At 39.3% G+C, this 27665-nt stretch overlaps 1 protein-coding gene across 1 annotated transcript; it reads right to left on the bottom strand.

Moving 5' to 3' along the window:
- On the bottom strand, window positions 1–27383 carry LOC121712174 (N-acetyllactosaminide beta-1,3-N-acetylglucosaminyltransferase 4-like). The gene is made up of 2 exons (XM_042096270.1): window positions 27003–27383; window positions 1–1374 (listed from the first exon to the last, which is right to left on the bottom strand). The coding sequence occupies exon 2, from the start codon at window positions 1365–1367 to the stop codon at window positions 273–275; it is 1095 nt and encodes a 364-aa protein (XP_041952204.1). The 5' UTR covers window positions 1368–1374; window positions 27003–27383; the 3' UTR covers window positions 1–272.
- Window positions 27384–27665: the final 282 nt, after the last annotated feature.

Below are 27665 nucleotides of genomic sequence, written 5' to 3'. Positions count from 1 at the left end.
TATACAATGAATTCGGTGGATAGAAGAACTAATTTCTTCAATCTTTGCATCTTGGCTGGCTAGTCTAACTTTCTGTCTTTAGCTAATTTATATGTGTCACACTTTCTCTTCTAAAGGATATCATTGGCCAAATTAAATTCCCTGCCTATCCATCAGACTTTGTCCCCCTTAGGCTGTTTAAAGACATTTATGAGACTTTATAGTTTTAGTTTAGTTTTTTTGTCATTCCACAGGCTCAAAGTGTTTCCCCTCAACTTCCACATGGTGGACTGTCAACAACTGACATGGTGCATCAACAACCACATGAGCTGCATCTCTACTGGGTTCATCTGGTGCACCAGCATGATTTCACGATATACACAGGGATGCTTTAGGTCATTTCTGATGCCAAATGTCAGAAAACCTCTATGGTGTGTGAGGCTCACACCCATTTTCTGCAAGCACAATCCCAAAAAGACATCATCGAGTGGGAACAGCTTCACCTTCTGGGCCGCCACATCCAGTCTCAACATAGTCTGCTGTGACATCAGATATCCACCGCCACTCGGAAAGGGTGGATAGAGCTTACCGGCTGGGTACATCTCAACAGGGACAAAATACTTTGAGTTTCTGTCTCTGATGGGCAACTCAGAGTCATGGATGTATCCTACAAACAGGTGATTCACAGGTTTGTGGTGTGTCAGGAACTCAACCAGATTCTCTGTGTTCACAAACACGTCATCGTCGCCCTTTAACACAAATTGCGTGCTGTTGCACATACGCGAGAACCAACTGAGGAATCCTACCTCCTTCTTGGTCAGGTTCAAGAATTTGTCCACAAAGTCCCACTGCAAGATGTCCCCATAGCGATTGCTCTCCCTCTGCAGCAGTGGCTGAAGGTCGTGACCCTGCACCAGGTCATGTGAGCGGCCCATCAGGAAGACCAGCTTAACTCGTCGACCCTGGATTTTACCTGCGTTACCCCAGGTGTTCCGCACTGCAGCACGGCGGTCGACATGCATAGCTGTGGACTTCACGGCCAACAGTAGATAGAGGTCATCCTCACAAGGTGAAGGGGTCAATAGGATTGGGAATGTCCGGCAATGTCTGTAGCGTAAGAATTCCTGGTATGACTGGGGCAGGTGTGATGGAATGACCTCTGTGCTGTCATTGCCAGAGCATGGGGGGGGCACTGGTGGTGAGGGAGTGCCACTGTTAAATATGTTGGACAACAGAGGATGTGTGTGTGTCTGGTGGAAAGGTGATGATTTGGAGTCCAGTGGGACGACCAGGTAGTGGTACCTCTTGAATATCACACAGCTGAAGAGGAAGGCCACAACACAGACCAAGGCCCTACTCCAGCAGGACTGAACTCTTGTCATCTTCATCTTTATGCTGAGAGGCAAAGCAGATGATCAGGTCAAATGAGAGAGGCAATGACAACAAAACAATTATTTCTAAGTGGCCATTACCATGACATCACATGGACATGTTAAGCACTACTGTGAAACAATGCACATCCAGCTGCACATCACCGTGCCCCCAGTCATACATCATTGCTCCCACCATCAGCCTAGCTTAGCAGAGGTGGCCAGATCCAACTAGCTATCTCTCAAAAGTGTCAAAATAACTCCAACATTGTCCTATTTACATGTTGAGACTAGAATCATTACAATGTGTACAAATTTCAATCTAAAATGAGACACATGACTTTTCTAAGCATGTACAACTTAGAACTACATTCTAATTCAGGCAAAGCACTGCTAGTTGGGATTTGCTGAAGTAACACCGGATCTTTTCAGGTGCTACGTGCAAATCACTCCACCCAAGTAGTAGTTCTTTGCCTGAATGAGAACATAGAAAATCATGGTCTCATTTTACATTGGTATTTGTAGCCTATATTGTAAGTACTGTATACAAGTCAAAACATGTAAATGTGGAAAATGTTGGAGTTCTTTTATCACGTTTGGGAGCTGAAGGCTAATTGGTTCTGCCCATTTCAATGAGCTCAATGAGTATCTCAGTGAGTGCGTCATACTGAGTTGCTGCATGCCCAGAGACGAGAAGGATATGCATCAACTCTGGGGTAGACTCTGAATTAGCTAATTTCCCAAAATGTTGGCGTGTTCATTTAATTTGTCAAGCAAATGATGGAGTACTAAAAGGTTTAAATATTTCTAAGATTGAGGTACGCATATAGTCTGTGTATGATTCGTTCATTTGATTCAATTGAGAATCAATTTAAAATTTAAAAAAATACTTGTTATTTCATTATTTGTTTATGAATGTGATACAAACCTATTACAACAACGCTTTGTTTGTCAGACTTTAGATTTTAGATCAAAAGTAGAACACTGATTTTGAGATTTATTTTTTCTGATGAAATTCCTGTGAAATTAAAAATGCAAGGAAGTACAGCAGATTTCAAAGACACAGACATTTTAAGACACTGTATTGTAAACTATTGTAATGTTTTTATAATGTACAGTATGTTGTAAATCATTTTGGATTTGGATCTGCCAAGCAACTAAAACCATATCCATAGTCCATTAACAGAATGAAGTTCCACTACTAGAACATTGCACCTTTAGTAAGTAGATGGTTCTATAGGATGAAAATAACAAGAATGTGTAGCCCCGCAAAGCCTATCTTGGGATTCATCCACCTTTCAAATCAGTAAGAAATTACAATCAATGATAATACACATATCAGCAACATCCACCTAGTGTGTGAGAGAGAGAAAGTGAGAGAGGCTGTGAAGATGTTTGAGTCCTATAATCACTCCTCTGGTATCTAATGGAGAGTGTCTGATCATTTCCTTTGGAGATAGAGTTATATGACCCAAAGTGGTAAGAACTAAGTCCTGACAGTGGCAAAGCATAACTTCTAGAATGGTTTTCCCGTGACCTTCATTTAAGATGAACTTTTTACTGTCATAAACATTACCAGGATCCTCTTAATAGTGTTTTTTGTGGGAGCTTGGGCAACGCATCCTCTATCAATTCATTATGCGAGTGACTTAGTGACTGCGTTCAACAGTGACAGTGTTCAACTTCAAAATCGTTCATCTTTACCAAGGGAACCCTTCTCAGATAATAATAAATAATAATACATTTGATTTAAAAGCACCTTTAATGACACCCAAGGTCACTTACAAAAATAATTAATATAATATTAAAATAAAAAAATGTCAACTTATGCAGTCAAATCAAAAATCCAGAGTTTAGGGGCAGTGTGACAGAATGTTCATTTTTGGTGTATTGTTTAGACCTGCTGCGATGGATCGCAGTGAGTGGGCAGGGGCAGAGCCATATAAAGGTAGAGTTGCGACAATTTATATATATATTTATATGGCTCTGGGCAGGGGTATAGACCCTTTCAAGAGAGTTCCATTATCAGCATCATAGTTGGCCCCACAAGACTTCCTTTTTAACATTCCATATGTTATATTAATGCAGAGGAAGTAGATTGGGGCCCAAATAGAATGTTCAAGCATTGTTTTTGTTTACCTTGTTGAAAGGGTCTATAGTTTTCCAAGAGGTCAGTAAAATAGGTGGGAGCATGACTATGTAGGGGCTTGTGTGTGAGGAGCAGAATTTTGAATTGAATGCGGTATGCAACTAGCCTGGGTGCCAGCCAAACTTAGTCCCGCCCACAACATTTGAGGTTGGGAAGTTCGGTCTGGCATTGCTCCATTGTGGAGCAACTATGCTCACCCTAGATCGGGTGAACCAATCAAATCGGGCTTTACGATGATGGACAGGTGAGCAACAGCGCCTGGTCTATCACGTCATCTGAGCACGCTTAGATTAGGGACTGTACGATATTTAGCGGCGGGGGAGGGCCGGTCGCCAGACGATCGGGTTAAAAATGTTCTGCCTGGCCCTCCCCACTGATCAAATTTTTTTTTCCAGGGGCTTCCCCCCGGCTCAAAAAAATTGTCCTAGGCCCTCCCCCCTACGTGAATCAAATAAAACTGGTCAAAAAATGACGTTTACATGGTTAAAACGGCCAGCAAATGTCATAAGCACACATACACACACACGGTTACACACGCAGCGCTGATCTTTACGATACTACGCCTCTCGTAGGCTATATAGATGCTTCGGAATCATACAGAACAACAAGGGGAAAACATGCCGTTTCAGTGTTTCCCATACATTGACTTATTTGTGGCGGCCCACCACAATATCAATATTTACCACCACACAATGATTTTGCATGTTGTACTTTAAATTGGATGGAATTCGTTCATTGTAAAGATATGTGCACCTTTGCGCAGCCTCCCCTTGTCCCTCAACAAACCTACATGCATGTTTAAAGAAAACATTAACAATCCTGCAATTGACTTAAACTGCATCATAACCACGCTGTGCTAATTTGTTAAAAACAGTTAATTTTGCAAACCTACCACCACAAATAGAATTCAATTCTGTGGGAAATACTGTGTTTTATGTGTGGTTAAGAATAATATCAGAGTGGGCCTTTTTCGACCAGTTTTTGTAGTACTTTACTGGCGAGAGAGTCTGAAGCTGTTCCTTTTAAACCTTTACATAGGATTCACTGTAAAACTAAGAGCAGACCAACAGAGTAGCCTACATCTCAGTTATTTCCTTCTATGTTTTGTTTTAGAGCAATCACGTAGGCTAGCATTCCAAGTTACAGAATAGAAACTAATGCGTTAGCTTATGGCTAATGTATATGAGAAATCCCATAAAGATGCTAACGGTTAGCATAATCGGCAAAGGTAGATATTTAGAGCGAACTTCAGTCCATTTACAAAAGAGTTACATGAGAATAGTAATTTGTTTACAACTGACTATTAAAATACTCAAAGGCTAATGTTTTCTCTCCATATAATACCGTGTAGCAAAAAACGTGACTGTCTCATCAGTGCTACTTGAACAAAAGTAGCCCCATAAAATCCCAAGTAACTCTCCCTGCACAAAATAAACATTAGGCTGTATAGGACAACGTTGTGACCCACTAGTGATCACGTGACACTTGCTCTGCTGCACTTCTCCCGCATAGCCTACCTCCTGGGAATGTACACTCAAAAAAATGAAAACTGGGTATTGTTTGTTAGAAATAAATGAAACATGATGAAATAACTAAAACTGATTAATTAGAGAGATGTAGATAGTTGTTTTAATTAAATCCAAATTAGATATCAGGAAATTTGGAGGAGTTTAATTCATTTCTGTTGAATAAACACGTAACAAGTGATTTGATGCAATTAAATCTCTCGCGCATGCTCATTTCACATCATCGCGTGACATCAAGGCGGAAGTTTTTGGTCACGCTCATGTCATGCTGTAGAGACGTTGGTAAACTGAACTGGAAGTGCGTTGAAAGCGACAAAACGAAGCTAACTGGCGAGTAACCTACATCTTTTATCATCTGCGAGTAGCATTTATAGTTGGTGCTAAGTAGATCGTAATTCTGTTCGAAACTGTCAAAACTTCGACCTAAGTGAGTATTTGAATGATATTCCAAGTATTTCGTGTGATTTGTTAGTATCAGCTAGTCACATGTCTAGATGGCTAACCGTGTTCACGCTGCTAATGTAGTCAAATCCATGCAGCCTTACAGAAACGGTAGTTGTAAGTTAAATAAAAAAAAATTGTCGGTGATATTACACGTCCAGTTAGGTTAGGCATGACTGCCGTTCTTTTAGACTAGTTGCTACGGTTGTGATTTTGCTGGCGTTTTGCATTAATGAATAGCTAATTCAGAAATAAATGCAAAACGTGTTGCAGCAGGTAGATGCCCTGCTATGTTGGTAGCTACAGTGTTCAAACACGTTGGGCATCAGGCTCTGTTTATTGTGACTGAGGAGATGTGAACACAGCAGCAGTTAAATGTATTTTTGGTGTCGTTTGTGACGTTCAAGTGTTGTTTATTCTATACTTTATATTTTATATTTGACCCAATGAACTCATCTTTTTTAATTTTGTTTTGAATTTCCCCTAGGCATCAATAAAGTATCTCTATCTATTTGTCTATCTATCTGGCGTATTTATCCTAATTAATATATGGTAATAACGCAAAAGTTGCTTTTGAAATCATTATTAATGTGCCCCACCCCTTTCAGATTTTACCAGTGTTGCCTTGCCTGGCGTTCAGGCCACGCTTCATGTGGTAAGTTGGATTCAGCAATGTTGTTGTTAATGAATATGATTGATATGTTAAAGATTAAAGTTTTTAGAGATTGTTTTGACATCTGTTTTGGTAGAAAAGTATTCAAAGCTTTTGGCTTAGCCTGAAGCACAGGGTGTGTGGAATAAACTGTTTATAACCTGTTGTCCTTTTCCTAGATCTTTCTTTAGGTGGTGTTCTATGCTGTGCTTCACAGTCTAGCAGGTACAAATTGTTACAACACTGTAAATTATGCCATGGTCATTATGGTAGGAATCCCTGTTACCTGTGCACTTATGCCAGTTGTCCATGTAGTTTCAGGACATGGAATAGCTTGAAAAACCATGTTTACCGAGCTCATTCATTACCCTCACAGACAGGAACAAAATTATTGACCTACAGTTGTCAGTTTTGTGATTTTGCTGAGCTTTCCTCAGAGAAAGATTATTTCATACATATCGGAGGCATGTACCAAGACAAGTTATGCCAGCAAATGTTATAACATTGGAGATGAAGGTTTTGGGTTTTAAGTGGTATTAACTTAGTGTTGATTTTGCCTTTCCATACTGTAGGTAACTAACTTAGTAGGCGTAGGAGGTGACCACCAAAGCCTTTGTAGTTGATAACAGAGGGTAATTTTTCTTTTTTGTGTGTGTTTTTTTCCCCCTAAAAAAATCCTGATATTTGATAACTTAGTTCTTTACTGTGATTGCATTTGCCTTCTCTTTTTGATAATTAGGGCAATAACTGAACCGGTGGAACTGAGAATAATTCAAGATGGCAAACTTGCGCACAAAGCAACAAAGTGTTGGGTGTTCTGAAGTGAGTATAAATTCTTTGAAGAACAAACAGCAAGTTCCACATCATGCTGCTTCAAGCATTAAAAAAAAATCCAGAAAAGCTGAAGTTAACTATTGTCCTCAACACCCAAAAGGAGAAACAGTTTACAGGAAATGTTTTGGAATTTAAATACTTACCTTGGTTCTTTTTGTTTCCTTTGCACTTTTACAGATCAATAATGAATTTGCTCGAGTCACAACAGTCCTACTGGAATTAATTAGTACAGTATACGGCTTTTAAATTGGTCACACACACACTTTACTTTCTCTAACACATACTCTTGACACACTTTATACTTGGCCTCATGCCATCTTTTGCACATGCTGGTCAATAGTCTGACATTTGTTACACATTTACCACAGTTGCAACAACAACACACACACTTGCCTTAGCTTATACCCAACACTTCAATGTTTCCTTTGACCTTATGTCCATTGTTTTTAAAGAAAAATTTACCTGAACTGACCGTGATGAAAGTTAATGTAAATAAAAGACTGAAACATCAGCATGTATACTTATCAGATATGGTTGAAATATTATTTGGCCAATATTTAGACTGGTGGTGCTGTCACAGTAAATTTGTTCCGGCCAGGGAAAAAGTTCCGGATGACGCAACAATACCGTTATAATCAGCTGTTCGGCAGCATTGCTACGCTGGTCGCTATGCAATATATCTGGTGAGGGCAGCTCGCGCATTAACGTGAAGTGCATCTTGTCACTGCGTCATATCACCTCAGACCAGCGAGAGCGCGACTCCAAATTTCCTTGGGATACCCACATCTACTGCCACAGGCCCTATTATTTATTTATTTATTTATTTATTTATTTATTTTCAAAATCGTGATAATTTACATTCGTTTTAGTACGATTCATTAGCTATACAAGTTAGAGTTGTTTAGTTTCTTAACGTTTAGTGTTTGTAGCATTAGCCAGCCCTAATTAACTTTTGTGTTGACGTTAGCTGTCAGTAGCTGACAAAGCATAAGTTGTTAGCGCATAATTATCTTTATTTAAAACATTTTGTGATTTTGATAGTGACAAACAGTTGTTAAGATGGTGTTGTTACACGACATTTTCTTTTATCTTTCCAGCAAAGAGAAGTACAAGCAAGGGGTCACTGAGTCTTCCAAGAGAGCAATCAGGAAAGCAGCCAAAAACTTCTCTCTTCAAGGTACGTTACGGTTGTGTAAATGCTTTAGCTGCGAACTAATTTACTATCTGCTATGCAGATTATGTCAGAAATCTGTTATGTTAACTTAACTGAATTACTTCGCTAACCATTTGTGTTATATTATCAAATAACTAGCTGGACTGCTAACTTGCTTCAAAGTTCGCCAAGATCAACACCTTAACGTTAGCACAATCACCTTAGCACAATCATAGCCTTCAAAATGTGTCATTCCCCAACAATTTGCCATTTCTAATCAAATGTTTCGCGTTTCTCGGGTTATAAAAGGTGTATATCTACTTTCACGGTTACATGCGTCATTATTATGACATTTTTTTGTATATTTACCTCAGAATTCACCTGAGGGACTAAAGCTAGATTGACAACTTCATTAATAAAATCTAGCCCAGAGGTAATGGCGACTGTAACGCAAGTTATTTGGTGTACCCACACTTAGTGTTGCTAATGGCCAGGTCTTCCACCTAGACAATGTAGTTTCTTTTATAATTATTTTTTATATATTTTTTCTTTTTCAGGTGACATCATGTTCTACAGAGGGACTGATGGACATTCCATGAGGAGGGTTGTTTTCTCTGAGGAAGAGAAGGTTACCATCCTAGAGGAGGTCCATGCTGGTCATTTCGGCAGGGACAGGATGATGGAGAAGATCAGGCAGAGGTTTTATTGGCACAACATCACAGCTCATGTCGACAATTGGGTTGGTGAATTTATATTAGTTCGGTTCTGACAGTACAACTGTTTCATTTTCTATGTACAGATGAATTGCTATTAACAGTTTCTGTTCATTCTTCATTTGCTGTGAAGGTCAGCACCTGCGAACCATGCCAGACGTTCGAGAGGGTGAAGACAGAGCCACCAGAGATGAAGCCAATTAAACCTGTGGCACCTTGGCACATGATCGGTGAGATTGCACTTTCACATGGATTTGCTAGAGACGTGACAGATCACTACAGCATTAACAAGATTTAACTCTTCTTTTCTTCTGTCTAACATTTATATGAAGGTGTTGACCTCATCGGTCCATTGAAGAAGTCGCGGAAATCAGGTAACCGATACCTACTAACAGCCACTGATTTTTTTTTACCAAATGGGTGGAGACTAGACCCATTAAGGCGAAAAAAGCAGTGCTGACATCTGAGGTATGTATATAAACTAGGGCTGTCAATCGATTAAAAATTTGAATCAAATGAATTACATTCTCTGTGTAATTAACCTAGATTAATCGCATGCATCCAGTTTTGCTATGAACATATCCTAAAAACAACTTTGGCAGATGAGTGAATCAATGAACAGCCAAACCAACATTATAGACTTTAGAGTTCAACGTGTCTCTCTTTTATTATAATTTTCCCTTTGGGTCAGCATAGTGCCTGGTTTCAGATGTTCAGAAGTAATGTGTGGAATAACACCTATGATTTATCCTTTTTTTGGCCATTCAAACATGTAGATTTTGATTCACATAATTACTAGGTTGTTGCCTTTTCTATCCAGTAGGTGGCAGTCCAGGATAAGAAATAGCAGTTCAAGAAAATAAACTAAATAGTAGGAACAAATATATTAAAGGAGCATATCCTACAAGTGCACACGGAAATGTAATGTGTGAAGTTATTGGAATGGAAATAAATGTAACCACCTTCCACATACTTTTGAAGACATTTTGTTCCAAGTGTGCAACAAATGTAGACAATTTATTAACGGAGTTTGTCGGTTAGTTAGTTATTCGGTCATAGGGTAGGCTCTGCAAAACGGAGTGTTTTGCACTGAGGTGCTACTTCAGACTTGACAAACTCCTATGGTAGGCAACAGAAATTTCTTACTGCAGAAATAGTACATTGATGCTCCTGTCAACAGTATTGGTCTGGGTGTTCTTTTTAAATGTAGGCCTAGGCTAAATGTTTCATTCAAAGCAGTGCTTTCTCGTCTGCCTCCTTCAGTCACGATAGCCAGACTGCACTGGGTCAAATGTCACTATGAAATGCGATTAAGCACATGTTAATTACGTGAATTTTGGAACAGGGTAACGTTTTACTGTAGTCATTACAGTTAACTGGTGTTATCTAAGTAATTGCTTACAGTTTTTTCTGATTGCTTAAGCACATTTTTTGTAGCTATTGGCTATTTTTGCAAAACTCGAATAGGAAAACCTTTCACCAAATCAGCAAAACATTGTAGTTGTCTTGCAAAAGCTTTTTTCTGAATGCTTAAACAAAATCGTGATTCTTATAGCACAATTTCAAAAACTATTAATACTTATAAAACCACTCACTGAGTTTGCAAAACTAAAAGCACTGCGTGAGGTGAAGCACACACTAATCCCAATGCAGTGAGCTGCCTGTAACAACAGCGGCACTCAGGGAGCAGTGAGGGATTAGTGCCATGCCTACTGGTTGGGGTTTGAACCGGCAACCCTCGGGTTACAAGTCCGAAGCGCTAACCAGTAGGCCACGACTGCCCCCTGAGGAAGAGGACGTGGATGTGAAGAAGCGAGAGGGAGAGGACGACAAGGACAAGGAGGTGAAGTTAGAGGAAGAGGACAAGGAGGAGCAAGAGGAGGGGGAAGAGGAAGGGTAAGAAGGGTAAGAAATAGCCCTCTTCCCCTTCCTCGTCCTCCTCTTGCTCCTCCTTGTCCATGTCATCCTCTCCCTCTCACTTCTTCACTTTCTCGTTCTCTTCCTCCTACTTCTTCACCTCCACGTCCTCTTCCTAGGCCTCCTCTAATTCTCACTCTTCTTACTCTTCCTGCTCCCTCATTGTACTCCACACGGATGTATGTTTATGCTGCATTTTACAACGGCATTGAACGTGATTCAGCCAATCACAATCAAGGACCGGAACTATCAGTTTTAGAATTAGCAATCTCAAAGTGCTACAGAGCAACAGTTTTTTTTTTTTTTTTTTAAATAATGTAATTTAATGTGTGTGTATGTATGTCTTTCTGCCTAAGGTTAATCAGAAGATGTTTGAAAAATGTGGGGTGAAACACCGAATGTCATCAGCATACCACCCACAGACAAATGGTATGCATAATTGTTGGTAGTGTTGTTATTGTAATTGACTACTATGATTGTTACTCTAAATGTAATTTATTTCTTGTAGGTTTGGATGAACGCACAAATCAGACCCTAAAAAAAGCGATTGGGAAAACCCTACAGTGGGCAGTGCTTCGAATTGGCCAGCTTCACTCGCGGTCCGCGCGTGGGATCACGCGGTATCACGCGACTTTAATTTGTATTTTTCCAGTGAGACACTGCAACAACCCAAACAACCGGTAGATGGCTCAAGTGAGCAGGGTGTCTCGTAAAAAGAAATGGAGCCTGGAAAACCCTACACAGACTTCACTACAGACTTTAGCAGACTGGTTTAGAAATAATGTAATAGCCAGAAATATGCCTGCCCTAATAAATAAATATTTGGTTAACTGCGAGTGAATCCCGTTTGCAGCCGTAGAGACGCAGGACAAATTAAACATTCTGGTTTTCTCCGAGTGCAACGATGATAGACAGACATCATTTGGACAAAATATAGAGTATTAACCTCCGTTGCTCAGCCAAATGCCTTCCTGTTACGTCCTGTTATCACGGAGTTAGGCCTACAGGCGTTAAACGATTTTTGATGGTCACAAGTTGACTTCATTAGGGACTGTTCGTTATTTATTTAAGGGGCTACCGGAGGAGTTTGGGGAGCATTAGTCCAAAAAGACGTGACCCTCCCTCGCCAGCAATACATTTTTCTATGACCCTCCAAAGTGATTATGAAAAAATCACTGTCAACTTTTTCCGGGTTTATCGCCTACTGTATTTTAACGTTTTCACATATTTGGCCATAAGCCGTTTATCATAGGCTATCACGAAACTAAACTACAAAGGCGAACACTTTAACGGGGAATTAATTGGGCATGAATCATGCTGAACGCTATTTCGCTACCTTAGAATAATAAGGTTCTATCTGCGTTTTGAGTAGGTACAACCGGGACGATTGAAACGGGGACGAATGAAACATTCCGGTTTTCTCCGAGTGCAACGATGATACAGTCATAATTTGGACAAAACATGGAGCATATTAACCTCCGTTGCTCAGCCAAATGCCTTCCTGTTACATCCTGGTATCACGGAGTTACAAGCGATAAACGATTTTTGATGGTCACAAGTTTACTTCATTAGCGGTTTATTTTTTTGGATTATTAAAGAGTGTTTTTTCATTTAAAGGTTTGACTTCGTGCTTATTCAGTAGAGCATTTAGTGCTCTCCCCAATCCCAGACGTTCACATTGCATGTGTGTTTGTAATGGATGCAACCGCGAGATAGGCTATGCGTTTGACAATAAGTTGTTAACAGAACCAAGACATATAGTCCAGCAGCAATCTAGGGACTGATCGTTATTTATTGAAGGGGCCACCGGAGGAATTTTGAGTGCTTCAGTTGGAAGTTGCATGACCCTCTCTTGCCTGCTAGAAATTGTTCAATGACCCTCCGACAGAATTGTTAAAAAAAGACATGACCCTCCCCTGCCAATTGTCTTCCGCCCGCGCCACAACCACACACTTTGTGATAACATTCTTAAAACAATCTTTCCCGTGAGCTTGCATGCTACCAGTCCTTCCTTTTCAAATGTGTTGCGCCTGTTTGCACAATTTCACAAATAATCATATGTGATTAATAGTATGACAAATAATCCCTGTGCACGGGGACCGAAACAATGCATGCCAACGTTTTCCGTGTTTATCACGTATTTTAACTTTCCCCGCTGTCTTGCCGTTTTAATGTTTTCCCGTAGAATATCCCATATTTTAATACTCTCATAACAGCCCTGCCATCGGGCCTGTCTCTGTGTTGCCCTGTTGCTACCCCTTGCCCTTCCAACGAAACAGATGTCTTCAAATCATCGTTTTCCTGTCTTGAAGGCGAACTCAGAGTGATGTTAACCTATTTAAGTTTAACGGCGCGATTGCCGTGAGAGCACGATTCATTGGAGCTTGCATGTTCGGCCTTATGTCTACGTGCGCACCTGAGTCTACTCAGCTGCAAGATAAATAATTTCCCCTCTTTGTATGTTCACTGCAAGTTGGCCTACCATAACTTACCAACTCTGCACTGTAGACTGGCTATTTATATTTTTCTGTGAAATAAGCAAATGTATTTGTTCAACTTTATGAAGCAGAATTACGCATAGGGTACTTGGAACATAATACATTTGACAAAGGACAGATGAATGTTGCTAGTGACAAAATATTAACTTTCAGTGTTTTACGATGTCTTTGTCATGGGGAAGTGTTTTACCCCATGCATTTATTCTAGGCTACTGTCAGTGACTGCCGTGAGAGAAGCGGGTTCTGTGTTTCGTTCATGTCAGTGACTGACGCGAGAGAAGCGGGGTCTGTGTTGTGTTGTGTTGCGTTGCGTTAATTTATTTTCATTGGGCATACCGTGCCGTGCCGTCCACAGCTCTTCAGTTCTGACAAAGCCAAAATTACTCCTTTTGAAACAATGAGTGCAGGAAGCGCGTTTGTATGGTTATATTGCTTGACGGGGGGGCATAAGGCTACTTTGAGAACATTTCAGTTCACCCGACACTAATATTCAAAATGTTGAAAACTATTTCGGCATAGCCTATAAAGCAGTTTAATTAAATGGAATGTTAGTTGTAAACAAACGAGCTACTTGGTGAGGCTTGGCCTCACAGATGCGCTCGTGCCTTAGATGGCAGGAAAAATCTTCACGATAGGCCTATTAACTAACCACCCGATTCACGTTGGCTGGGGGGAAGGGGGGCCATCAGACAACTGTGCCCAGTTAATCCAGCCCTTCCCCCAAAAAATCACACCTTCCCACCTCTGACAGCTTAAAAGAAGTCAAGAGGACTCCTTACTCACAGACCTATTCCTATGCAGCTACAGGAGCTTCCAATCGCGAGGAAGCAATTTTGCATTGTAGGCATAACTAACATGCAATAACGCCGCCAACAACAACCAAAACTAGGCTAATCATTGTCAACATGTAAATTAAATGTAACATTATTGTGAATCAAATTAAAATGTTCTCTTTTGCAAATGTAGGCATAGTAACAGAATAATTTAATAATGTTACAAGATACTACATCAATCCGTATGTTTCATTGGGCTACTAGGCTATTTGTTTTGCCTTGATTCATTTAGGCTAGGCCTTTTTATTCAGGGGCCATATTCACAAAGAATTTTAAGGCTAAAAGTAGCTCCTAACTGGCGAATTTAGGAGCAACTCCTAAAAATAATGGGCGTGTCACTCCTAACTTTAGGACTCCTAATTTGTTTTTAAAAAGTAATTCACGAAGCATTTTAGACCTAAAAGTAGCACCTAAGTCTGGGACAGCTTAAGTCGAGAGGACTCCTAACTCACTAAGACCTATTCATAAACAGCTTTTTTGTGGCATTTTACGTTGCGATGTTTTGAAATAGCCTATGCGCAACAGGAGCTTCCAATCGCGAGGGAACCATTTTGCATTCATAAAAGGGATGCAATAACGCCACCAACAACAACACAAACTACTCATTGTTAACATGTAAATGAAATGTAATGTTTCATTGTGAATCAAATTAAAATGTTCTCCTCTTTGCAAACGTAGCCTAGGGATATGGTGACAGATTAATTTAATAATGTTGCAAAGGTAGGCTACTGCATCAATCCATAGGCCTATGTTTCATTAGGCTACTAAGCTATTTGTTTTGCCTTACTCTTTATTCATTTAGGCTAGGCCTTTTTATTCAGTTATTAATCATCTTCCGTCCTTCGCACTACTTGTGTAGTGCACGCATTCTCCGACCTGTCACCTGTCAGTCATCATCGGAAGAGAGGTGTTTGGAATTCCCTCGTTACAATCGTCAGCCAATCAAGGTGGTCACTTCAGTCAAGCTCGTGCATGAGTAATGACGTCATCCATAGCCACGAAGACTCACTCCTAGTTTAGGAGTTGTCTGAAAGGCTTTGTGAATAACTTTTAAGAGAAAACTCCAATCTAAAATCTTTAAGTGCGATTTAGGAGTAGCCTACTCCTAGTAGTAAGATAAAAGCCTTTGTGAATAGCCTACGGCCCCAGTTATTCATCATCTTCCGTCCTTGTGTAGCGCACGCATTCTGAGACCTGTCACTCATCATCGTAAGGGAGGTGTTTGGAATCATGCCCACGTTACAATCATCAGCCAATCAGCCAATCAAGGTGGTCACGCTTGCCCATTTACCCAAATTAATGGTCGAATATTACTGATGATCATTGTTATTTAAGAACATGCAGTGTGCGTAGGGTACCAAAAACATCTTGCTTGTAAAAAAGCATCATAACGCACATTCTGGCGGGTCTGTTATTTACTGTAGGCTGCGCAAACCACATGCCTTTATTTTGGGTATATTTTGGCTTTATTTTATATAAAGCCTGCGCTGACAGTAATCCTCCTGCCCCTGATAGGCCTACCACAGCTGTGGATAGTGTGGAATGTTCAAGTAATAACACAATCCAATGTGTGTCTCAATTGTCCCCCGCTGACCACCTCACACTTTTCTCTAGATTTTGCAACGAACTTACATGACACAATGCCATAAAATATGCCAGTTTTAGGACACAGAATAATGTTTGTAATGATACCAGGTAGGCCAGGTATTGTCGAAGGTGCATGGTGAAGTGAAATTCTTACTTTGGAAAACAAACATTTGCCGATATCATCGCCGATCATCAGAATATTGCAATAGATTCTGTGTTCTGGACTGCAGGTAACTTGTTAAGCCAGTGGTTATCAAACTTTTATTTCATTCCCCACTTTGATCAAGGGGCATGACCGATGATAGTGGAGATAACGTGTTATTCCGAGGCTTTTGCAAGTCAGCATCTTCGACGGTAGTCTATTAAAAATATAAGTTTTCGATGTCCCAAACGGAGAGCCATACTTTATTGTTTTGAACGATCTCTATGCTACTCACAAAAATGTAGGCATGGGGACATGATGAAGTAGGTTATCCAACTGTCGTGTGTTAAATTATTGTGATTACGAGCCAGTGGTTTTCAAACATTATGTGTGACTCGGACATCTAACTAAATGCAACAGGCTCATATCGTCCTCGCATTCGCAAAATGAGGACCAGTGTTTTGTCAAATTGCAAATAGCTATTCGTTTTAACTATTTTTTTTTTATGATAGTAGCCTATACAAAAAGCACTTCATACTATCTTAATATTGGAATATGGGGAGGGAAGTGGCGCGTCTGCAGTCAGCCAAATATGAATGTAATTCTGCGGCATAAAGCAGATGTAATTGTTTATCGTACAGAAAAATAAAAATGACATGTCAAGCAGTCAATTGACTACATTGCAGTCAAGAAGTAGGGCAAATTAATTTACGAAACCAAAACGTGGGTCATAGTTGTCTAAGCCTCTATTGCGTAGCCTGTTAAAAACGTCGCCAGATAGTATTAAATCGGCAACAACATTGTTTTCTGCAGAAGCCTACCCAAGGCTACAGATTCATTCTGAACAGTTATTTCTCTACTGGCTCAATTATCACACCACTGTTTTGATTTGCGTAGTTGCGTTAACCCCAACACTGACAATAATGTAGACAGCAAATTTCGATTTCGATTTTCGTGTAGTCAAGCCTTAAGCCATACCCAAGTAACCTAAATCGAGGTAATGTTTAATTATGCATGATTTATTTTGTTATTGAATTCGTAGGCTGGGATTACTCTCGGCAACAATTATGTAAAGGACGGCAGGCAGAGCGATGTACAGTGGCAGAGCGACGCACAGTGGCTGAAAGTGGTACTAAAGCTTCACGCAGCTTCACGCCGCGTAATGCGCGAATGAAGTGGTCATTTGAAAGCGATGCCCACTGTAAAGGGGTATCAAGAAAGTTGGGAGGACAAGCTGAAGGAGATTGTGTTTGCACATAACTCCTCTTTTCAGGCATCCTCCAAGTACTCTCCTTTTCGGCTAATGTATGGCCGAGAGCCACGACTCTTCTGTGAGGTATGTTGTAATGTATGTAATTCATTCATGTTTTGTTTGTTGCCATGTTTAACCTACTGAATCTGAAGTATCACTTTGTGAAATAGATTGTAGATGGTGACCCAGTTGGAGAAGTTTCAGCTGTTGCAGAGGAGGACATCGAGGCCTTTGTTCGAGAACGCACCGAGGCAGATGCGGATGTGTTCAACAAAGTAATGAATTTTATTACTGAAAACTGACAGAATGTCTAATTTCTTTCTGTGTAATCTTACAAAGTACATGAATCTGTCCAGGTGCTCGTCAACATCGAGAAGGCCCAAGAGAGGCAGAAGGCAGCCTATCGGAAAAAAAAGACAAAGGCCAAGCGCTTCACCATCATTCCTGGTATGGAGGTGCTGAAGAAAAATGAGAGGAAGCGTGGCAGACCTGGCATGGCTATGCTTCCTGACTGGCCAAACAAGTATAGGTATATTTAGCTTTTGAATGTTGTTGATTGCAAATGATCAATTGATGATTGGTGACATAGCATGTAATAACTTAAATTGTTTATGCTTGAAAGGGTCATCGAAGTGGAGGACAACCTTGTCCAGTTGGAGACAATGGAAGGCAAACCCCTGACTTCCAAAACACCCTATGCCTCAGTGAAGCCTTTGCTGAAAAGTATGTGTTTAAGTCAGTATATGTATTTATTTTATGATCGTGACTGTGACAACAAAGTAATACATTTAATTTTTTATCTTAGGGTCCTAGACTGACAGAGGTGCTGACTGCTCAGAGTTGGTGGAGGACACTCTCAAGGTAAGTTAGTTAAGCTTAGTCAACATTTAAAGAATGTTAGTGACTTAATGTTATGTCTGCAACCTTCATGATGTTGGTTATCTTACTACTTGGACAATGCTTTTACTGGAGTTGGGTTAGCGCAGAAGCCGGAAAAGTTGTAGGGGACAATGGCCCTTGTAATATAATTCACATATGTGTGTCACTTTAGATTTGTAAATACAAATGTACTTGTCTGTCTACAGGTGACATGCAGCAGAACCCCAAATGATACCAGCTCCAAGACTGAGCAAGACACACTAGAGGTAAAAAAAAAAGAGGTAAAACTGCTATTATAGTTTATATTGGAAGCTATGTCCTTACATTGTGAATTAATCATTATTTCTAATGTTTTAGGAGGATGGCATTGTCATCACTGGTGTCCAGTCAGGGCGGACTTTGCCAGCAGCGCTGAGCAGAAGGGTGGAGGACTTCAGGGCCATGCTACTCAGTCCACATAGCTGGCTTGACGATCGAGCAATTGATCATGCCCAGGCTCTCCTAAAGTTGCAGTACCCCAATATCGGAGGCCTCCACGCCACCACCTCCGTGGCTCTACTATCTACTGTGCCGTCAAAAACCCAGGGGTTTGTGCAGATTTTAAATGTTTGTGCAAACCACTGGGTTACGGTAAGTGACATTGGGTGTAAGGTGGGTGCTGTGAATATTTTTGATTCCCTAAACAGAGTGCATACGCAGGAGTTCGAGGTTCAGGTGACAGGTTTGCTCTGTTTTTCTGGGAAGAGTGTGACCATGCAGTGGCCCGTTGTCCAGCAGCAGGAAGGTGGCACCGACTGTGGGCTGTTTGCTATTGCAAACAGTCTCACCATCTGCAGAGGTGAGGATCCATGCATTACCACTTATGATCAGAGACTCATGCGAGACCATCTTTTTGCATGTTTTCAGAAGGGCTTCCTGACACCATTCCCGGGTTATGTGGAGAGCCCCCCGATGACCTTAGGCCACGCCATGGAGGTGGACATCCATTGCCTCTGCCGCCGAGCAATCCGATCAGGTAAGGATCCTGTTGTTGTCTGCAGGAGGTGCAGGCAACTTTTCCACCAGTTTTGTCTGAGCCATGTTTTAGATTTTGCAGAGTATGTCTGCCCTAGATGTACTGTTGTTGTGTTGTGTTAATCTTTTCTTTGAGCTTTTTTTTTTTCTCGCAGGTTTAATGCAGAACATTTAAATAAAATTTGTATGTATTGGCAGAATGTTATGAGCATAACTATACCATATTTAAGCTGTGTTCCATATTCTTAACTGTTATTTGTCCTAGATGTACTGCTGTCGTGTTCCTGTTGTGTTAATCTTTTCTCTAAGTTGGTCACTTGCAGATTGTATCCAGACACTCAGTTACAATCAGTTTAAATAATTAATTAATTAATCAATCAATCAGTTCTTTATTTAATCAGTTATTTATCTAATAAGTTAATTATTTAATCAGTCAAAAAAAAAAAAAAAAAAAAAAACCCTCTCTAAGGCCTGTACCTTGACGCTGGTGAGGGGGCTTTTCACTAAACCAGGCTTTGTCAAGTGTAGTTAATTAATTTGTGTACTTTATGTATGGTGTGCTTTCATTAATTCACTTGTGTGGTTTATACTTTAATTCATTACATTTTGTACAGTGTGATTGAGCACTGTGTGTCATGGATTTGCTGTGGACATTTCTATATCTGCCACTTTACAATTATGGCTACACGAGACACACCCCTCTTTGCCCAGATTTGGCGGTGTGCGAGATGTGTGGGGCTTGCGTTTGTTCTGTGTGATAAAAAGACAGGTTCAGTGGAGGTAGGGGGAGAAGGTGAAATGGACTGAGAGGGCATGGACGCAGGGGAGAGAGTAGCGGCAGAAACCGGGAGAAAGCAGATAGAGAAGAATCTGTGTGGACTGGTGTGGACAGAGCGCACACCAACGTGAGTGACACAGGTGGAACCGGAAGGACGGGCCAGCCAGACACGGAACTTGATTCAACGCCTATCTGAGCTAAGTGAAGGAAAGTTGTCCTGTCAGACAACTTTGTGTGTGCATGTGTGTGAGTGCGATCTGAAACTCTGTGTTCGCGACTGAGGGCTTTTTTTTTGTCTTTTAACAGTGGTGAAGCCATTTAAACGAGCCCGCAGAGTGGTGTAGAAGGCCACCAGGCGTCAGCGAGAGAGTACGATGACTTCACTTAATCCACTGTCTCTGGTGCTGTAACTAGGTGCACTTGCACTGTTGGACCCGGACTCTATCATTGTGGACTGTATTTATAACTCTACTCGTCACATTCCACACTGTTTTGAGATTCTCATCTACGGACTGGCTAATGAACTATGACTGAATGTTGATTAAATGCACATTGTCTATTTTGTGATTGTGATTTTATACTATTGCTATTTATAGTGATTTTATACTATTGCTAATTTACACTACTGTTTTTTACTGCTTATTTATTATAGTGGTTGTGTACTTTATTAAACTTGTTAAACTGTAAATCAGTGGTCTGCCTTTTCCTAGCAGTGGAGAACTTTAATGCTGGTAGTTAAGGACCTCACACCAAGTGTGACAGAATTTGTAGTCTATTGCAGTCTTGGGCAAGTTACTTCAAAAGCGTAATGCATTATATATTAAATATTTATTAATATAGTAAAATATAGCCATAGTGAAATTGTATGTTGACTTTAAATGGTTCTCCTCATTGCTGGTTGCCTTTCCTTCCACTTACAGTGGTGTAGACTTAATGCAAATAGTTTGAGAATAATGGCTACGATCTTTATAAAAGCAACATTTTAGTTATTCTCACTGCTTGAAATGAGAAGTATAGCCTAACCATGTTAGATCTGTTGCATGAATGGCAGAGATAACTCAAATTCCCTTTCTACAGTCATTTAAACAAGGCAATCAAATTCCAGGACCAGCATACAGTAGATTACTTTTTTTTTATTCTTGGATAATCTTCTCTGGTGCCAATTGAGCATTTCTCAATTTTGGATTAAAAAAGCAAAGTAACTTCAGTTACTGAGAATTGTCCCGAGTAAAATATTACTGAAATTGTATTGGTAATGCCTTACATTACTGCATTACAGCAAAAAGCAATGCATTACTGTAATTACATTACTTTTTTTAATGCATTACTCCCAACACTGGTGTATTGAGTCTCTTAACTTTCACACAACTTTTAATTTGCACACGCACACACAAACGCCAAAGGCCGGCTTGGAATTTCCAAATTCACAAGATTACGTAGGCGGATTTGGCTGTTATAATTTGCTATGAGGCTTCTCACTTTTCTTAGGACTCAATTGTTCTTTTTTTTATTTCGTTATCCTCAAAAAGAAACAAGCATGTTTTTCTTTTGCCAGGTATAATGCTAGGCTGTTGCAATCAACATAACCAAAACTAGATGTACCGCATAGCGGTACAAAATATGACCGCCGCTCAGTCCTGTACATCCGTTCCGCGAAAATAAATCACACTTCAATTTGTCTCCATATTTTACTCCATCCCCCACTCTTGAAACTTTTGTGTATGCTTGTTTGGCATGCCTGAGTGTGTGTGTGCGGCTGCACAGAAAGAACCCTACTGGTGCTGAAAAGGTGAATAGATTGTAGAATAGCCAAAGAAGATGTAGAATTGTTATAAAACCTTTAACATCTCTAAACAATCACAAGTAGGGCAGTTCATCACAGTTCATCCATTGCAACTGGATTGATGAAAGGTCACTTACACCTGTAGGCTACATTGTATTTGGGAAAAGCAAAAGGTATCAGCATAATGTTATTTATTTATTTATTTATTTATTTTTTATGTATTTTTAAACAAAAACATCTCTGTCAGTTCCATGCCGTTTTCAACAGCTATCAAAAACAAAGGTCATTTTTGGATGGATGGATTTTTTGTGAATGTTTCTTCTTCTACATAAGATTTTAGTCATCTTTAGTTCATGTAATACTTTATTGTCAATGCACAAATTAAGTAACAGTAGTCTGAAACGTTATTGTTAATGCACAAATTAAGTAACAGTAGCCTAGTCTGAAACGAAATGCTGTTTTACATCTAACCAGTGGTGCAAATAACTGACATGTCCAAATGGGCCTTGATGAAATGCGTCGCTAGAAAGCCCTAACATTTTAACGGGCCAAAGTTGAAGAGCTTTTGTCCGTTATTGTTAGTGCAAATATAGGCTGATTCATGTTCCCTTGCATTGTTTAACTGAGGTCCATGGCTAGTCTGGCTTTCATCAGACCAAGATCAATCTTTTAAGAAATCAAAAAATAAATAGCGGGCAGATCAGGCTGGGTTCACCCAGCCTAGTCCATAGGCACCCGATATTGTTTAATTTTCCGATTGAGATATACACGCTCTGGCTATTCTAAATGCAAAAATGCATCAGGGAGTTATGACAAAACGGTAACTAACAAACTAGATCCTAATAGAAAGCTTGTTAGCTTCCCTAAGCTACAGGTAGGATTATAAGGTAGGCCTATTTACAACATAAATTGTCAATAGGCTATGCTGGCGACACAAATAAAATCTCCTTTGGAAACCAATGGCTTACGCCTTACAGTATCAAGCGGACTTAAACTGTCATATCGTGGCGAAAAGTTGTAATAACATTCACGCAGCTCCATGAGTCAAGGAAAGCGCGAATGAAGTAGCCACTTCTAAATGGGACCCACTACACAGTAGCTTAAGGTGTTTTGCTAAAGCAGCCATAATGAAATGAAGGTGTCATTGTTTGGATACTTGACACACACGTGCTTTTTAATTTCACAGACTACAACTACCAAGCTGGAATCAAAGCACATCGATTCCCCTCTCACACCCTGCACACACTTAAAACAAAATAAACAGGCGTCTCAGTCTCACGCATGTATAGGCAAAACTGTATCAGACCGGTGTAACGTTGGTAAATCTTCCATTGCACAGAATGATTTTGTAGCACGTGCAATAAATGACAGTCGAAAGATACAAACAGTGCTGCTATACATTTGGTATAACCGCATTTATAGTTTTCTACAAATGCAATAAATCAAATGCCTCCATCACTCAACCAACGCTAACGGTAACATTACCTAGGTCCTTATTGATATTAAAAGATTAACGTACCTGCAGTAAAAACCAAGCATGTCCGATAAACATCCTCAGATTTATTTCCGCTTCAAGAAGAAATGGGAATTACACTTCATGTGAACATCGTCCTATCCTTATTAGATGTTCGCTGCGGTAAATTACAGTCCTTGTATGAAGCGTCCATTGTTTTTTCCAACCCACTTTTAACTTCCAACAAAATTACGTCTCACTGCAACGATGCGCCATCTAGTGGACAAACGACTACTTCTCGCCAATACTGAAAATGCAGCCATGATGATGATGATGAATATTTATTTTGGCTTTCTTTTAATCCTACTGATTTTCATTTTTTACGGGGGGGGGGGGGGGCAAATCACAAATGAGTGATTATGAGCCAGGTTGATGTGGGCCCTTGAGACCAACATACCATAAAAGATTCACAGAGAACTGTGTCTGCCCTACCCTCCTTTCGGGGGGTCCAGTCCAGCGGGGGGGCTGCAGATGAAAACGAAAAATGACGGTTCCATGCTATCCATGTGGGGGTACATGCCCACCAAGTTTTGTGTACCCCGGTCTTTCAGTGTCCCGGGAATCCTTGTTGGTGTACGTCACTAAATGTACACATAAATTATTTTATTGTAAGGCCCCCCATGAACGAAAGTACACAAAACTTGGCATGCATTCAGAGGGTGTCATAATGATCCTACACTTTTAATTTCGTGCAGTTTTGACCTTGTCAGCCAGAGATATTGAGATGAAAACACCTAATTTTTTGCTTTTTAATTTTAATCCAAAAACTGTTTCAAAATAAAAGTCCTCACTATAATATTTTACTGTTAAACAATTTAACCCTTTAAACTACTGAACTTTTTAACTGTTTAGCCATTGTAACTGTTACTTGTCATCAACTATGACTCCTACCCACTGTAGCTAGTTAGCTAAGTTAGCTAAGTCACATGGTTAGCATAGTTAGCATGTTAGTTAGCATTTTAGCAAAACTGCTTAAAATGATTAGCTAAGTTAGCTAAGTCACATGGTTAGCATGCTATCATGTTAGCATGCTAGTTAGCATTTTTAGCAAAACTGCTAAAAACGATTAGCTATGTTAGCTAAGTAATGTGGTTAGCATAGTTAGCATGTTAGCATACTTCTTAGCATTTTTAGCAAAACTGCTTAAAATGATTAGCTAAGTTAGCATGCTAGCATGTTAGCATGCTAGTTAGCATAGTTAGCATAACTGCTAAAAACAGTTAGCTAAGTAACGTGGTTAGCATTGTTAGCATGTTAGTTAGCATTTTTAGCAAAACTGCTAAAAATGATTAGCTAAGTTAGCTAAGTAACGTGGTTAGCATAGTTTGCATGCTAGCGTGTTAGCATGCTAGTTAGCATAGTAACTTTGTTAATATTATTATCTTTGTTAACATAGTTAGCATAACTGCTAGCAAACATTAGAGCCATTCCAACTGTCAGTTATCGTCAACTATCTACCTAAATAATTTAACCATTTAAACTATCCACCTATTTAACTGTTCAGTCATTCCAACTATATTAAACCTCATCTACTTACCAACCAATATAGTTTGTTTTTACTCTGTATGATATTTTACATCATATTTTTGCATTTTCATGCACTGTATTTCCTTCAGGAAATGCTTTTCTAGTTATTATTCTTCTTCTAACGCTTTTTGTGCGTTTAATACAGCTTCAACCGTTTAACTTAGAAACTTCATTCAAACTGCGTTGCGTAGGTCTTACTTATGTGACTTCAGCTATGTATTTTTCAACTTTGTAACTTTTATACTTTTTAAACTATTAATATTTCCCCATTGACTTAACATTAGATTATGACATCACAATAGCAATTAGAATCCTATGCCAGGTGTTCAGGCCACCTGGAGCCACTGTCTCAGGCTTTAAGCATACTTTAATATGGCTGTATTAAGACTGCAGATCCTGTTCAACTGCTTCCTGTGCCTTAAACTGTTTAAAATTAAAAGTCCCTTTAAACTATCCAACTTTTAAACTGTTCAACTGTTGTAACTGTCAGTCAACTATGACTCCCATCAACTGTATCCTCTGCCTTCAACTGTTTCATAATCATTCTATTAAGACTACACATTCTGTTCAACTGTTTCCTCTCTCCACAGCTGTTTCAAAATAAAAGTCCTTGCTACAATAATTCCCTATTAAATAATTTAACCATTTAAACTATTCACCTATTAAACTGTTCAGTCATTCCAACTATATTAAACCTCATCTACCTAGCAAATAATTTAACCATTTAAACTATCCACCTATTTAACTGCCCAGTCATTCCAACTATATTAAACCTCATCTAGGCTACCTAGTTCAGTCAATCCAACTATATTAAACCTCATCTGCCTAGCAAATAATTTAACCGTTTAAACTATCCACCTATTTAATTGTTCAGTCATTCCAACTATATTAAACCTCATCTACCTAGTTCAGTCATTCCAACTACATTAAACCTCATCTACCTAGCAAATAATTTAACCTTTTAAACTATCCACCTATTTAACTGTCCAGTCATTCCAACTATATTAAACCACATCTACCTAGTTCAGTAATTCCAACTATATTAAACCTCATCATGTTGGTTGCCAATTAGCACATCATCTGTTTTAACAATATATTTCACACCATATGTTTTGCATTTTCATGCACTGGTAATTCCCTGGAATTGCGTTTTCTAGTTATTATTCTTCTTCTAACGCACTTAATGCAGCTTCAACCGTTTAACGTAGAAACTTCATTCAAACTATGTTACGTAGGTCTTACTTAGGACATGGGTGCTATGTATTTTTCAGCTTTGTAACTTTTATACTTTTTAAACTATTAATTAAAAACTGTTCAAAATTTCCCCATTGACTTAACATTATGATTATGACATCACAATACGGCCGTTAAACAATTAGAATCCTATGGCAGGTGTTCAGGCCACCTGGACCAACTGCCAGTCTCAGGCTTTAAGCATACAAACTGGCCCTATTAAGACTACACATCCTGTTCAACTGCTTCCTCTGCCAAAAACTGTTTCAAAATAAAAGTCCTCACTACAATATTTCACTGTTAAACAATTTAACCCTTTAAACTACTGAACTTTTTAACTGTTCAGCCATTGTAACTGTTACTTATCATCAACTATGACTCCTACCCACTGTAGCTAGTTAGCATGGTTAGCATAGTTAGCATGTTAACATTGTTAGCATTTTAAACAAAACTGCTAAAAATGATTAGCTAAGTTAGTTAAGATAGTTAATTAAAAACTATCAAAACTATATTCAACCTCATCTACCTAGCAAATAATTTAACCTTTTAAACTATCCACCTATTTAACTGTTCAGTCATTCCAACTATATTAAACATTATCTACCTAGCAAATAATTTAACCTTTTAAACCATCCACCTATTTAACTGTTCAGTCATTCCAACTATATTAAACCTCGTCTACCTAGTTCAGTCATTCCAACTATATTAAACATCATCTACCTAGCAAATAATTTACCCCTTTTAAACCATCCACCTATTTAACTGTTCAGTCATTCCAACTATATTAAACCTCGTCTACCTAGTTCAGTCATTCCAACTATATTAAAACTCACCTAGCAAATAATTTAACCATTTAAACTATCCACCTATTTAACTGTTCAGTCATTCCAACTATATTAAACCTCATCTACCTAGTTCAGTCATTTCATCTATATTAAACATCATCTACCTAGCAAATAATTTAACCATTTAAACTATCCACCTATTTAACTGTTCAGTCATTCCAACTATATTAAACCTCATCTACCTAGTTCAGTCATTTCATCTATATTAAACATCATCTACCTAGCAAATAATTTAACCTTTTAACCGAGAACCATTGAAATCTAATTCTCTTAGTTTTTATACTAATTTCTGCTTTTGTACTGTATGAGTACTAAATATGGACACGTTGAACATACTAAATGTCAAACCAACATTATTTATTTTAAATCAATCTAAAACCTTACCTGAATGAAATGATGCCACTGTTTCAGATTTTGCACAATGAGGAAGAAGGAAACTAAAGCAACCAGCATATGCAAACACAAGATGTTCTTTGCACTTTTGTTCCTCAGACTTCACTGTTAAAAAAGCTAGAAACCAGCTTTTACATTACAATAAATTTTCAGGTTGCCAACCGTTCCGTAAAATACGGAATCATCCTGTAGTTGAAAGGAAAATCAGCTCAGTGCAAATTCATGACAGTGCAGTATTAGGCTATACTGTACATCAGACTATGAATGAAGACTGCAGTGGCATTGTTATCACCACACAGTAAAAGATATGGACAGAGTCATCACGTAGACGTCAATCGAGGCGGGTGAAGCAAATTTCAACCGTTTACTGTTGGTCGACGAGTACGACGGAGTATTAGGGCTGTCATGAACAATAAGTTCTGGCTTGCGAAAAAGTTCCGGATGACGTAATAATCACGTTCCGATCAGCTGTTAATTTCCAGGTGAATGTCTATTAGAATCTTCGTGAATCACTGTCTAAACATGTATGAAAAAGGGAGAATTTAAGTCGTCAGTGCGAAATAGATAGCCTATATTTTACACTGTATAGGGGAGAAGATGGAATAAGTATCTGGTGAAATACAATTAGCCCTGACTCTTTCGTTGTAAGGTTTT

This window comes from Alosa sapidissima, chromosome 6 (genome assembly GCF_018492685.1).
Source record: "Alosa sapidissima isolate fAloSap1 chromosome 6, fAloSap1.pri, whole genome shotgun sequence".
NCBI lineage: Eukaryota > Metazoa > Chordata > Actinopteri > Clupeiformes > Clupeidae > Alosa > Alosa sapidissima.
The sequence above is the reverse complement of the archived record's forward strand: the minus strand, read 5'-3'. Positions and strand labels throughout refer to the sequence as shown.

What these genes read in the sequence shown, in the direction of transcription:
- LOC121712174 (XM_042096270.1), bottom strand. Translation starts at nt 1,367, where the DNA reads ATGAAGATGACAAGAGTTCAGTCCTGCTGGAGTAGGGCCTTGGTCTGT.